The following is a 15,464-nucleotide window of genomic DNA, read 5'->3' on the forward strand; positions in this document are numbered from 1 at the left end:
GAACATTATCTGAAGTTCGCCACTAGAACAAATATATATGGTGTATCTGTAATTCTTATATATACAGGAATATCTTACCGCGTGGATTTCAAGCTGAATAACACACTTGAGAACTTTTTGAGGCATTTTGTTGAAATACCGGTCTGGAGGAGAATAAAAGGAATGTAAAATTAGCCACAATGCTGTGAAAATTAAGTTGTTAATTGCCAACTGATTGTTGCACTCACCGCTGCTGTGGGGAAACGACGCGTTTCCTTGGTGATTGAGCGAGTGACGCTTGATAAGAGTTTAAACACCGAAGAAAATGCAACAGAGCTTCAACACGCCATGAAAATTAAAAAAAAGACGCTCGCAAATATAATCTGACAGAGGTTCTCACTATTACTGCCTTGTACTTCCATCTTATTTTAAAGAAACCGGTACAAATCAAATCAGCAGCAACAGGTAATTATAAATTCAACCAGTACGTTTGTAAACATTGACACGGATAATATAAATCTTGCAAAACTGCAAAAGGGATAATGTGCTGTTCAGGAATCGTAACAGGACATCTCTGATTGGTCTTGGTGTAGATATGTTGTTATTAAACACCTCTGGGACTTATTAAACACCTGGGAATTAAACCCAGGTCTCCATTGCACTTCAAAAGCCCCTTTCAAGATTCACCATCTGCCACGATAGGAATTGAGCCCATGACCCCAAGAGCATTAACCTCTAGTGGGTCAGTTAACTCAGTTGGCAATGCATAGTAATGCCAACAGCATAAATTCAATTTCTACACTGGCTGACTTTACCATGAAGAAGTTTCCTTCTCAACCTCTCCCCTCGCCTGAGGTGTGGTGATCCTCAGATTATACCACCACCTGTAGCCTCTCTCTCTCTTTCTCTCTGTCCAATGAGAGAGTAGTCCTGTGGTCCAATAGGGCTATGGGCGCTCCTGATCTTTGGGCACCCGGTACGGAGGAAGGAGGGCAGGTCTGAAGACCTCCTCGTGGGTCTGCTCCTGGGCCTGGCCAAACTGGCCATCAACAGGTCCAGGCAGCGGGCCGTGGAGGGGGTCGTTAGGGCCGACTGCCTGCCCCTCTTCCGCGGTTACGTTAGGGCCCGGGTGTCCTTGGAGAAGGAGCACGCGGTGTCGACCAACACCCTGGAGTTGTTCAGGGAGAGGTGGGCGCCGCAGGGAGTGGAGTGCATCATTTCTCCCTCCAACTCTATTTTGATTTAGTCCCTATCCTCCCCTTCACTGTTTTGATCACACAGCACTGCCTTTTGATGTGAAGGGCAGTGTTTGTCACTGGCCACCTGGGTGTTTTCCTATCTTCCTGGTGGTGGAAATTGAATAAAGATTCGTGCACTTTGTGTCTTTCAAAAAAAAAATTGGGCTATGGGGAAGTCCAGTGGCATTACCATGCTACTGGACTGAGTTAGCTGCTGTGTTTGAATTTGAAAGAATGAGAGGTGATCTCATTCAAATACATATGATTCTTAAAGTTTGATAGGAAGTTCCCCTTTATGGCAGAGCCTAGGGCGATAGGACACAGTCTCAGAATAAAGGGACACTATTTTATAATTAATTGAGAGTCTCTGGAACTCCTTGCCACAGGCATCTGCAGGGTAGGCAGAGTCATAGAAGCAGACCCTTTAGAATTAGAATCCCTACAGTGTGGAAACAGGCCCTTCAGCTCAACAAGTCCAAACTGACCCTCCAAAGAATATCCTACCCAAAAACCCATTACTATACATTTACCCCTGACTAATGCACCTCACCTACACATCCCTGAACACTATTGGCAACTTAGTATGGCGAATTCACCTGACCTTATGGGAGAAAACCAAAGCACACAGAGAAAACCCACACAGACATGGAGAAAATGTGGAAACTCCATACAGACAGTCGCCCAAGGCTGGAATCAAACCCAGGTCGCTGGTGCTGTGAGGCAGCAGTGCTAACCACTGAGCCACCGTGCCACCCCAATTTTAGTCCAACTCTTCCATGCTGACCAGCCATCCCAATCTGACCTAGACCCATTTGCTAGCATTTGGTCTTTAATCCCTCTAAACCTTTCATTTCATATATTTATCCAGATGCATTTTAAATACTGTAATTGTATCTGCCTTCACCACTCCCTCTGGCAGTTCGTTCCATACATGCACCATCCTCTGCATGATAAAGTTACCCCTCAGGTCCTTTTAAAATCTTTCCCCTCTCACCTTAAACCTATGCCCTCTAGTTTCATTGATGTAAAATGTTCAAGCCCTAGACAGCCTTCTGTTAGACTCCACTTGTCACATTCTGCAAATCAAATAAAAACTGACATATACATATTGTTTTCTATCAGCCAGACAATCTTCTTTCCATGTTAATATGCATCCTCCTAAACCATGAACTTTTACTTCCCACAATGACCTTTGGTGAGGCATTTTATCAAATGCTTTCTGGAAATGCATGTATAGTCCATCTAAAGACACCCCTTTATCCACAGTGAATGTTACTCCTGATATTTTCTAATCAACCTGTTCAGGGATACTACTTCACATCTCTGGATTAGATGGGACTTGAACCTGGGCCTCCTGGCTCAGAGGTAGGGACACTACCACTGTGCCACAACAGCTCATGTTGTGTCATTTTTTCAATAAACTCCAATCCTAGTGTATATTAAGGGTGAGTGAGATAGATGCTTGATCAGTTGTGGAATTTGAAGGTTATGGGGAAAAGGTCAGAAAAGAGGACATGATGAGTGTCACATCAAAGGTTAAAGTGAAAAGGCAAGAAAGTGGCTGTGAAGCGTGTCAGGTCAAGAGTTAAGTGGAAAAAGGCAGAAAAGTTGCCTTGAGCTTCAGGGGTTACAGAGAAAGTGGATGTGAGGATTGTCTGATCAAGGGTATGAGGGAAAGGGCAGAAAATGGGAAATGAAGCGTGTGTCAAATTAAAGATAATGTGGAAAAGAGCAGAAAGGTGGATGTGAGGAATGTTGCATGAAGGGTGATGGGGAAAGGGGCAGGAAAGTGGACGTGAGTTTTGGATCAAGGGTTAAAGGGAAAGAAAAGGCAGAAAGTGGGGAGTATGAGGAATGTTGGATAAAGAGTTAAGGGAAAAGGGGCTGCAAACTTGATATGAGTAGTTTTGGATCTAGGGTCGCAGGATATAGGGCAGGAAAGTGGATTTGAGGATTGTCAGATTAAGGATTATAGGGAGAGTGGACGTGAAGAGTGTGTGAAATTAAGGGTTAAGGGGTAAAGAGCAGGAAAGTGGATATGAGTTTTGGTTCTCGGGTTCAGGGGGAAAAGGCATTAAAGTGAATACAAGTACATACAAGATGATCACAGTAGACTGGTAAATAGTGGAAGCCTTTTTCCTAGGATGGTGATATCAGCTTGTACGAGGGGGGGTGCGGGGGGGGATTGAGCGTCAAATTCAGGGGTAATAGATTTAAGGCAGATGTCAGAGGCAGGTTCTTTATCAGAGAGTGGTAAGGGCATGGAATGCCCTGCCTATCAATATAGTTAACTCAGCCATATTAGTGAAATTTAAACAATCCTTGGATAAGCACATGGATGATGATGGGATAGTGTAGGGGACGAGCTGAGAATAGGTCGGCGCAACATCAAGGGCCACAGGGCTTGTTCCGCGCTGTATTGTTCTATGTTCTATGGATATGAGAAGTGTTGGAGAAGGGAAAAGGGGCAGAAAATAGATGTGAAGGATATTGGTAAAGGGTTGTGGGGTAAAGGGGCAGGAAAGTGGACATGAATTTTGGATCTAGGGTTAAGGGGAAAGAAAAGGCATGAAAGTGGAGTGTTAGATAAAGTGTCAAAGGAAAAGGGGCAGAAAATGGATGCGAAAGATATTGGTAAAGGGTCAGGAAAGAGGACATAAGTTTTGGATCTAGGGTTAAGAGGAAAGAAAAGGCATGAAAGTGGAGTGTTGGGTAATGTTAAGGGAAAAGGGGCAGAAAATGGATGTGAAGGATATTGGTAAAGGGGCAGGAAAGAGGATGTGGGGAATGTTGTATCAATCATGATTGGGACTGAATTACTGCTGTTGCTGTTGGCTGAGTTTTACCAGGGCTCAGTCAGTGTGTGGAGTGATGGGAAGGGAAGGGAGGGGGACAGGGGAAGCTGCTCCCAAGTCGGTCCTCCGAGCCTCTAGATGTCGGTGCGGCCTCCTCTCTCCCTCACTCCCAAAACCTCCCCCTCACCTAAACCTTCCCAACTTCACACCGAAAAAAAATATAAAAACTCCCTCACCTCCGTTAATTTACTTTCAACAAACAAATAGCGGAATGAACCTTTGTGCCCCCGGTCCAGAAATTAATAAAATCGTCAAGCTTTGGTGACGGTTACCATGGCGACGACCCCCTGACCCGTCGATAATTGTTAACGTATTTATCTTTTAAAAAATTAAAATATGTGTCCGCCTTCCCCGCGTTTATTTGTGGGGGTGGGGAGGAGATAGGGCGAGGTTTGAGGTGTTTTATTTTTATTTTTATTTTTGATGTTTTACCTCACGGTTGGACGGGAAGGGGGCGGCGGTTCCCAGGAGGCCGGCGGACACTGGCAGGACAGGCCGACATGGCGTCGTCCGCCTTCAGGCTCAGCTGCTCCCTCGCCGGGCACCAGATGGATGTCAGGGGGCTGGCCGCCACCCTGCACCCGGCCGGCGCCTTCGTGTCCGTGTCCCGGGACCGCACGGCCCGGGTCTGGGCGCCCCACAGGTAAACACGCCTGAAGGTTAGGCGGCGGCGGCTGCTGCTGCTGCTGCTGCTGCTGCTGCTAGGCCCCGCCACAGGGAGCGGCACTCACTGATGAGTTGACAATTTGGAGACTCACTCGCTCTGTGTATTTGGGGTGATTACATATCGGCGAGGAATTGAGATTGGAGCGAGTTGGGATTCAGAGTGGCTGACTGGGAGGGTTGGGATTGGGGACTATTTAGAATTGAGAATGGGGTTGATCAGGGGGTGGGTCGGGATTGAGAATGGGGTTGATCAGAGGCTGGGTTGGGATTGAGAATGGGGTTGATCAGGGGGTGGGTTGGGATTGAGAATGGGGTTGATCAGGGGGTGGGTCGGGATTGAGAATGGGGTTGATCACGGGGCGGGTCGGGATTGAGAGTGGGGTTGATCACGGGGTGGGTCGGGATTGAGAGTGGGGTTGATCACGGGGCGGGTCGGGATTGAGAGTGGGGTTGATCACGGGGCGGGTCGGGATTGAGAGTGGGGTTGATCACGGGGCGGGTCGGGATTGAGAGTGGGGTTGATCACGGGGCGGGTCGGGATTGAGAGTGGGGTTGATCACGGGGCGGGTCGGGATTGAGAGTGGGGTTGATCACGGGGCGGGTCGGGATTGAGAGTGGGGTTGATCACGGGGCGGGTCGGGATTGAGAGTGGGGTTGATCACGGGGCGGGTCGGGATTGAGAGTGGGGTTGATCACGGGGCGGGTCGGGATTGAGAGTGGGGTTGATCACGGGGCGGGTCGGGATTGAGAGTGGGGTTGATCACGGGGCGGGTCGGGATTGAGAGTGGGGTTGATCACGGGGCGGGTCGGGATTGAGAGTGGGGTTGATCACGGGGCGGGTCGGGATTGAGAGTGGGGTTGATCACGGGGCGGGTCGGGATTGAGAGTGGGGTTGATCACGGGGCGGGTCGGGATTGAGAGTGGGGTTGATCACGGGGCGGGTCGGGATTGAGAATGGGGTTGATCACGGGGCGGGTCGGGATTGAGAATGGGGATGATCAGGGGGCGGGTCGGGATTGAGAATGGGGATGATCAGGGGGTGGGTCGGGATTGAGAATGGGGTTGATCACGGGGTGGGTCGGGATTGAGAATGGGGTTGATCACGGGGTGGGTCGGGATTGAGAATGGGGTTGATCGGGGACGAGTTGGGATTGAGAATGGGGTTGATCGGGGACGAGTTGGGATTGAGAATGGGGTTGATCGGGGACGAGTTGGGATTGAGCATGGGGTTGATCAGGGGACGAGTTGGGATTGAGCATGGGGTTGATCCAGAGTATAAAACTCTAAGATTTGCTATCCTTTGAATGAATAGACTTCATTCGTCTTTTTCATTTCCAAACGGGTAAACTGTTTTGAGTAAATTTAGGGAGAAGATGGATAATTTTTAAATGAATATTAGATTGAAGGATTGTGGAGAACATGCAGGAAAACAGAGGTGAGACTAAATGAGATCAATTATGATCGTATCAAATGGAGGAACAGGCTCAAGGGGCAACCGACTAACCACAGACATATACTACAAGCCCACCGACTGCCAAAGCTACCGAGACTACACCTCCTTCCACCCAGCCTCCTGTAAAAATGGTATCCCTTATTCCCAATTCCTCAACCTCCGGCGCATCTGTTCCTACGATGACCAATTTCACCTCCTGAAAGTCCCAGATGGCCTCCTTCTGCATTCCCATGTGGCTGACTATGCCTTCCAAGCACATCTCCTCCACTCCACACACCACTGCCCTTGAACTGCACCCCTTCCAACACAAGGACAAACCTCCCCCTGCCATCCCCCGGTCCTCACCTTCCACCCCACCAACCTCTGCATACATCACATCACCCTCCATCTCTGGGACACCCACACCCCTCCAAACCCACCGCCCCATGACTGAACACTTCATCTCCCCTTCCCACTCCATCAAGGACATGCACATTCTGGGTGTCCTCCACTGCCAAACCGTTAGCACCCGATGCTTGGAGAAAGAACGCCTCACATTCCTCACATTCTGCCATCTCCAAGCAGACCCCACCACCAAAGATATATTTCCCTCCCTATCCCAATCAGCGTTCCGGAGAGGCTATTCCCTCCAAGAATCCCTCCTCAGGTCCACGCCTCCCACCAGCCCACACCCCCACACCTGGCACCTTCCCCTGCCACTGCAGGAAGTGCAAAGACTGGGCCCACACCACTGCTGTTACCTCTGTTCAAGGCCCCAAGGGATCCTTCCACATCCATCAGAAATTTACCTGTACCTCTACCAATGTCATCTACTGTATCCGTTGCACTCAGTGTGGTCTCCTCTACATTGGGGAGACAGCACGCCTTCTTGCGGATTGTTTCAGAAAACATCTCTGGGACACCCGCACCCCTCCAACCCCACCGCCCCATGACTGAACACTTCATCTCCCCTTCCCACTCCATCAAGGACATGCACATTCTGGGTGTCCTCCACTGCCAAACCGTTACCACTCGATGTTTGGAGGAAGAACGCCTCACATTTCATCTTGGGACCCTGCAACCACACGGGACAAATGTGGGTTTCAACAGCTTCCTCATCCCCCCCCCCCAACGTTATCCTAGTCCGAAGCCTCCAGCTCGACCCTGCCCTCTGGACCTGTCCATCACCTTCTCCCTCCCCTTCATCCATCTACTGCTTGCTCAGCTACCCATACCACTCCCCTTCTATTTATCTCTCAGCCCTGGTCCACAAGCCTCATCCCTGATGAAGGGCTTATGCACGAAACGTCAATTCTCCTGTTTCTCGGATGCTGCCTGAACTGCTGTGCTTTCCCAGCAATATACTCTCAACTCCTCCAAGACTGGCCATTATCAAGTCTGACTATTAGCATCACCTAACTTCTCACCACTGTCTGCAGCTCATCTGCTGAAACCGTCATTCATGTCTGCATTTCCTTTAGACTTGACTATTCCCACACAATCCTAGCTGATCTTCTGCATAGTCCCCTTTGCAAACTTGAGGTCATCCAAACCTTTGCTGTCCGTATATTAATTTGCAGCAAATCCCAATCCCCAGTCACCCAATGACCTATATTGCTATTGGTCAAAGAGCATTTTAATTTTAGAGTTCTCATCTTTGATTTCAAATCACTCTGTGGTGTCACCCTTCCTTATCTCTGCCATCTTTTTAAGCCCTCCATCTTTCTGAAATACTTTGCTCATCTAATTTTGGCCTTTTGAGTATCACTGATTTTTAATTCCTCCAACACTTGTGATCATGCCTTATGCCTTGTGATCATGTCCTGGCCTTGAGATGTGGTGAACTCTTCCAACCCTCACTGCCTCTCTGCTTGCAATTGTCCTTTGAAACACTACTTTTAAAAAGTATATCTTTGAGTAAGCTTTTGGTCACTTGATCTAATATCTCCTTATGTATCACCATGGTTTGTGCTATGAAGTCATAGAAAAAGACCCTTTGACCCATCTCATCTGCTCTGGTCAAAACCAACCATCTGACTATGCTAACCCCATTATCCAGCACTTAGCACATAGCCTTGCACACCTCAGCACCACAAGTGCACATTTAAATACTACTTAAATGGTATGAGGGTGTCTGCCTGTACTCCCTTGCTGGCAGTGAGTTCCAAATTCCCGTTGCCCTTTGGATCGAAAGCTTTTTCCTCATGTTGCCTCTAAACTTTCTTACCTTGACTCTATGCCCCTTCCTGAAGAAGGGCTTATGTCCGAAAGATCGATTCTCCTGCTCCTCGGATACTGCCTGGCCTGCTGTGTTTTTCGAGCACCGCACTTTTCAACACTATGCCCCTTGGTCATTGATCCCTCCATCAAGGGGAAAAGTGTGTTCCTGTCTATCCTACCTATGCCTCTCAAAACTTAATGCATCTCAATTATGTCTCCTCTCTGTCTCCTGTGCTGTAAGAAAAACAACCCCAGTCTGTCAAATAAATAACTGAAACTCTCCACCCCCAGCAACATCCTGGTGAATCTCATCTGCACTCTCTTCAATGCTATCCTTCCTATATTGTGAATTTCAAAACTGCACACAACACCGTAGCTGTGGCCTAACCAATGTTCTTAAAAGTTCCAGCATAATCTTCCTGCTTTTAAACTCAATGCCGTGACTAATAAAGACAATTATACTATATATCATCTTTAACAACCTTTCCTGATACCTGAGGGAGTGGTGAACATGTAGACGAAGGTTCTACTGTTCATTATTTATTCTATTGCCATGTTAGTTCTGCTTAAGTGCATCACCTCACATTACCCAGACTGAATTCTATTCCACTGATCAGCCCAGTGATATGCTCTGTTATCTATGGCTGTCTTCACTATTTACTACCCACCTTTTTTTGTATCTTTTTGAACTTCCTGGTCGATCTTCCTGTATTCCAGTCTAAACCACATACAGCAAGGGCTCCCAACACAGACTCAGTGGGATCCCATTGGACATGTACTTCCAGTCGGAAAAAAACACCCACAACCATCACCCTCTGCTTCCTGCCACTCCGCCAATTATGGATCTAATTTGGCAAATTTCCTTGGATCCCGTGGGCTCTTACCTTCTCTATTAGTCTTCATGTGGGGCTCTATCAAAAGCCTGGCTGAAGTCCAAGTTGACTACATCAAAGCATTGCCCTCATCTAAGTTGGTTAGATGTGAACTCCCCTGAACAAAACCATGCTGATTGTTCTTGATTGGTCCTTACCTCTCCAAATACAGATTAATTCTGTCCTTCAGAATTGCTTCTAAACTTTTCCCCACTCCCGAAGTTAGACTAAGTGGCCTGTAGCATCCTCGTTAAAAATCACACAACATAAAAATCAGAACACCAGTTTATAGTCCAACAGGTTTATTTGGAAGTACTAACTTTCGGAGCACTGCTCCTTCATTGGGTATCTGTGGTGCAGGATTATAAAACACAGAATTTATAGCAAAAGATCACAGTGTCATGCATGCAACTGATATGATATTTTGAACAAACCTAGATTGCTGTTAAGTCTGTCATCTTTTAGAATGGGTTGCAGGTTACGGTTTATTAATATGTAAATCAGAATTTCTTTCAAATCACATTCTTGAGTCAATTTAAGTTGACATCACAGCTCAGACAATGTATTAAAGGTGTGAGGTTAGAGTCAGTCTGTATCCCAGTCTTGAGTCAGACTGGTTCTATTTCCAAAGTAGAAATTAATAAAATGTTACATGGATTGACTGCCTGCAGATTTTGTTCAAAAAGCACACAATAGAATGTATCTGCAACTACAATTCTGCAAATGCAAATTCTCCCCTTGTATGTAGGTGTGTACATGTGAGGGAGAGAGAAGGAGTGCATGTGTGTCTGTCGGGGAGGGTGTGTGTCTGAAAGAGAGCATGTACGAGAGAGGGTCTCCGTGAGTTTGAGAGTATCTAAGAGTGTGAGTGTTTGAGAAAGTGTATAGTGTATTGGAGTCGCCTGTAGTGTGACATGAACCCAAGGTCCTGGTTGAGGCCATCCTCATGGGTACCAAACTTGGCTATCAGCCTCTGCTTGGCCACTCTTTGTTGTTGCATATCCTGAAGTCTGCCGTGGAGGAATGAACCAAAGCCTGCAACCCATTCTAAAAGATGACAGACTTAACAGCAGTCTAGGTTTGTTCAATGTATCATATCAATCGCATGCATGATACTGTGATCTTTTGCTATAAATTCTGTGTCTTATTATCCTGCTCCACAGCTCCCTGATGAAGGAGCAGTGCTCGGAAAGCTAGTACTTCCAAATAAACCTGTTGGACTATAACCTGGTGTTGTGTGATTTTTAATCTGTCCAACACTAGCACCTCCCTATCATTGTAGCTTGCTAGTTCATCATTTGCTCACTTCTTGGAATATTGGAGCCACATTGGTTAGTCCTTTGGCATCTGTTCTGAGGCCAGAGAGGAATTGAAAATTTCTGCATTGCCTGTGCTATTTCCTCCCTTCCTTTATTAAACCTGGGTTACATTTCATCTGGCTCTGGAGATTTATTTACTTGTAAGTGTGTCAAAACACTCAGAACCTCTGAATATGCTAATTTCTTTAATTGTATCATGGACCATCTCCTTGATTTCTGTATGCATATTGTCTCTCTGACTACTTAACACCGACTCAGTTGTTCTTTTAGAACCCTACCTACGTCCTCTGGCCCCACACGCAAATTACTACTGTGGCCCTTAATCGGCACTTCTCTTTCCCTTGTTATCACTTCACCAGCGGTTTTCCTTTGTTTTACTTGCAGTATCCTTTCATTTCCCTTGAACTCTCCTAATTTTTAAATTCCCTTTTTCACATTCTGTATTCCTCTATGGCATCTGCTATTTTGAGCCCTTTGGTATCTGTCATTAGCCTCCCATTTTATATTAATCCAACGCTATATATCCCTCTCTTCAGTCTTTATAGGAATTGATGGTCCAGTCCTATGCTATCCATATTTCCTTCTTGAATGCATCCCACTGTTCTGAGACAGATTTATCTAAAAGTATCTGCTCCAAATCCAGTATGGCCAAATTATGTCCGATCTTATTAAAATCAACCTTTCCACAGCTGAGAACTTTCAGGCCCTTTTCCTTAACATTTTGAATCTAATGGAGTCACGATTGCTGCCTGCAAATTGATCCCCCACTGATATATATTTGTCTGGCTTTACTTCCTAAAATAAAGTCCAGGACCTGTCCCCTCTCTTGTACGGTCTTCAATATACTGGCTTAAAAAGCTGTCCTTTTTAAGAATTCTGCTTTCTCTAAACCTTTCATTCTATGACTACTCCAGTTAAGTGATGACACTTTGTAACGTGAAAGGTGGTGTATAGATATGAACTGTTATTTTTGCAAGAATGGATGGACTTTCCAATGACTTCTCTCAAGTGTTGATGATTTCTCATGTAAAAAGTGAGCATGCTAATTGTCAATCTCCTTAACTGACCATTGATGAGTGGTATTAAAATTTGACATAGTCTTAAAGGCATCTAACATACCATAGTTAGTGAATTGAAAGCAACTAGTGCTGGATATGACAGCGGGTCAGACCACATCCATGGAGAGACAGCAAGCTAACATTTTGAATCTAGATTACTCTTCATCAGCACTGAAGTGAGGTGTGGAGGGGACAGCATTTATGCTGTAGTTTGCAGGGTGATGCATGTAGGGTGCATGTCCTGCTTGCATGCCTACAAATCTTTCCTCTGCATGCTGCAGTGTTCTGATGCAAACTGCAGCAATATCCACCAATATCACATTTTCAGGCTAGGCACTTTACAGCCTTCTGGACTTAATTTGAATTCAACAGCTTCAAATCGTGAACTGTTTCTTCCTTTTCTTTTTGCTTGTTACATTCTGTCATCATGTCATCTTTCCCCTCCTCCCTTCCCATTAGGACTGTCTGTCTTTTTTAAGTTTGGAGAAGAAACACCGTTGTTCTGCCATTCTCGCAATCTGATCACTCCGTCTGAACTATCAACCTCTTTTATCTACCAGTACCTTAGACCCACAAAACCCACCATCCCTGCCCCCCATCTATAGCATAACTGCTGTCCCCTCCACACTTCATTTCAGCTCTGAAGAGTCATCTAGACTTGAAATGTTAGCTTGTCCTCTCTGCATGGATGCTGCCTGACCCACTGTGATCTTTAGCATTGATTGTTTTCAGTACAGATTCCAACACCTGCAATAATTTTCTCTGATAGTTAATTAATTGTTGTGTGCTGTCCTGGACAGGAAGATTGTGGAAACAATTTTGAGCAGATAAAATGGCAATCTCAATTGTCTTTTGAATGTGATAAATTAAAGGACCATTGTGTAGAATACAGAACATTGGAGATTTGGTTTGCACAAAAAGGTTTTCTACACTTCAGCTTGTAAGTCTACAATTGAAGTGAACAATAAATGTTGAAGCTATTTGCATGAGAAATGTAAGATGTTAATCAATAGAACATCACGCAGAATCACAGGAGGAGGCCATTCAGTCTATCATGACTGGCCAATTCTCTGAAAGAACAAGTTACCTAGTGATGCTCAGCAACCTTCTTCACACATCTCCTGTTCAGATAATAATCAGATTCCCTGTTGCATGCCTTATTTCAACCTGTCTTCACTGCAATCTTCAAGTAACCATAAGTGGAATGAAAACATTTTCTGTCTCTATTAGTTCTTTTGCCAATTAACTTTACCCTCTTGTTCTCAATTCTTCTACCAATTGGAGTAGGTTGTCTTTCCCTGTATATTTTCTTCACACATTAATTAACCTTCTAATCTCAGATTAGGTGGGTAATATGTTTTTAATGTGCTCATTTTAGCTGAAGAATAGATGAAGATCTTTGGTTAACTTTAACCTTCATTATCAGAGAGCTGTAAATCAGCCTGGCTTCTTTCAGTGTAAGAGATCAACTGACACATATTGATGCCAGTTAGATGTAATCCTTGTTGGTCATTTTAGAATAGGCTTTTATGTGTGTTTATTTTTTGTTTATCCTCTGTGCAACCTAGTAATAATATCATTCACTTATCAATGACCATAATGGGAGCCATTTTCATTTCATAGGTTCTGTTTTTGATCTCAGGATGCATAAAATTATTAATACTGTTTGTTTCTCTTATTCAAATAATGCTATGACCTCATAAAAACCAAATAAAATTGCAGATGCTGTAAATCCGAAACAAAAACAACTTCTGTTTTTGTTAATACTATAACCTTGTTTTGAGAATCGTTGTCCAAACTAGTAGAGTGTACCTTAACTTATATTGTGAATATATTAGAATTTTTTTGGGCAATTCTTTATCATTAGATACTAATAATGTTTACAGTTTGAGTCATTATCTCAATTTGGTCTGAAAATTTAACTGGATTGCTTCTATTTCAGTCCAAACAGGGGCTTTACACAGATGCATTGTATGAATGGACATTCAAATTTTGTGTCCTGTGTGTGCATCATAGCTCCCAATGACACATATCCTCGTGGACTAATTGTAACTGGAGGAAATGACCATAACATTTGTGTTTTCACATTGGATAGCCCGGCACCATTGTACATTCTAAAGGGGCATAAAAATACAGGTAAGCATTTGTTATACTTTATTTCAGAATGTGTCCATTGCTTGTTTGCAGTAATCCATTAAAGTCCACAGCAAATGTAGATATTTATAGGAAAGGAATTTGTTTGTTGTAGTTTTATGAATCACCCTCATGCTGCAATAACGGTAGGGAAGTTTGTAGATAATTGGGATATAAGTTTGACTTATTGAACTTTTCAAAATTGCTTTAAATTTTATGAACTTCAACAGCATCACAAGCTAGAAGATTGAGTTGTTATAACACCAAGTTGAAAGCATATTTGTTTTGGAGGTTAATTGGTTCTTAGCTCATTTTTTAAAAAATCAAACAAATGATTACAGAATTTGTACTGATTTGCTTTCATTTTCATCTGTATTTTCCCTTTGTTTCAGAAAGTACTTATTATGTTTCACTGGGCCTAGTATTTTTACTATGCCTTCTCCCAAGTTTTTGCAGGCTGTATCAACTTTAGATATTACCACAGTAAGAGGAGATGGTATGGTGGTAATGGCACTGAACTAGTAATTGAGAGACCCTTGCTAATGTTCTGGGAGCATAGGTTCAAATTTCATCAACTGACAGGATTTGAATTCAATAAAAATCTGGAGTTACAAGCTAGTCTAATGGTAATCTTGTCGGTTGTTGTAAAACACGGCAGACTGACTAATTCCTTTTAGGGAAGGTAATCTGTTTCCTAGTCTACCCTAATTGTGACGACAGACCCAAACCAAGGTGGTTGACTCTTAACTGACCTCTGAGATGACCTAGATTTCAAGGGTAACAAGAGATGGGCAACAATGCTTGCTTTGCCAGCAATGCCAACATCGCTCACAAGAATCTATCTTTTAAAAAAAGTCTTTTAGTCTGATTCAACGTTTGCCTCCAGTTCATGCACAATTTCTGTTGAAAATTATAGATAAGAGAACCTCTGGCTGTTTTTGATTTCTCTGTCTTTTATCTGCTTTGTTCTGTAGACTTGATTGAAATTATTTATACTGGTTTTACTTTGCCCCAATTATTAAATATCATCTTGTTCTGTATGACTCTGTACTACTAGTAAGCAATGAGGATGCTGCTCATATTTGTGATCTATTCAGTAAAATTTATCTGCTTTTACAATTTCTTCTTTACAAAAGGTATTTATCATTTGCATGAAATTAAATTTGTAAGAAACTGCATGTTTAGTCAAGCCACCTAAAATTGATGTCAAAGGAGTTATTATGGTTGTGTCCGCTGTGGACAGGCAATGATTAAAAGATGGGCACTTTTAAATTTCAGCAAGGTAACCACAATGCTGCAAGAATTAGAAGAGCAAGTAGTTTTATATGTAGAGAAATGGAACACAAATGTAAAGAGGTAATAACATGACATCGAGAATAATACAGGCCAGTTTTTTTCCAAAAATGAAGTGCCCCACTCCTCTTGCCATTATACTTACAAACTGCACATAAAATTAGTGTGTCCAAACAAGATGTGGACGAGCCAGTGTTGGAATCTGGGTAGACAAAGTTCCAAATAAATCTGATGGAGTATAACCTGGTGTTGTGACTTTTTTTTAACTATGTTATACAATATAGTCTACAAGGCAAAAGTCAGGAGTGTGATACTGACTTATGTTTATTTGCACGACTAATTCCTGCACTGCCTGCCTACTTAGTTGTCATACTCTGTTTCCTCCTTGCCTGTGGAGTC

General features: G+C 44.0%; 2 protein-coding genes across 3 annotated transcripts in view; one reads left to right on the forward strand and one right to left on the reverse strand.

Moving 5' to 3' along the window:
• The window catches only part of LOC122564134 (spermatogenesis-associated protein 6), a 90,587-nt gene extending 85,947 nt beyond the window's left edge, over window positions 1-4,640 (reverse strand). For both annotated transcript variants that reach the window (XM_087994512.1, XM_043718754.2), the window contains exons 1-2: window positions 4,505-4,640; window positions 79-143 (exon numbers count right to left, since the gene is read on the reverse strand). In XM_087994512.1, the coding sequence (XP_087850638.1) occupies window positions 79-126 (48 nt within the window). In that variant the 5' untranslated portion in view covers window positions 127-143; window positions 4,505-4,640. The remainder of the gene's footprint in view (window positions 1-78; window positions 144-4,504) is intronic.
• The window catches only part of plaa (phospholipase A2-activating protein), a 37,087-nt gene continuing 26,180 nt past the window's right edge, over window positions 4,558-15,464 (forward strand). The window contains exons 1-2 of the mRNA XM_043718712.2: window positions 4,558-4,715; window positions 13,582-13,775. Of these exons, the coding sequence (XP_043574647.1) occupies window positions 4,573-4,715; window positions 13,582-13,775 (337 nt within the window). The 5' untranslated portion in view covers window positions 4,558-4,572. The remainder of the gene's footprint in view (window positions 4,716-13,581; window positions 13,776-15,464) is intronic.

This window comes from Chiloscyllium plagiosum, unplaced genomic scaffold, assembly GCF_037043375.1.
Source record: "Chiloscyllium plagiosum isolate Xiang-an unplaced genomic scaffold, Cpla_swu_hap1 HiC_scaffold_2, whole genome shotgun sequence".
In the NCBI taxonomy this organism is placed as follows: domain Eukaryota; kingdom Metazoa; phylum Chordata; class Chondrichthyes; order Orectolobiformes; family Hemiscylliidae; genus Chiloscyllium; species Chiloscyllium plagiosum.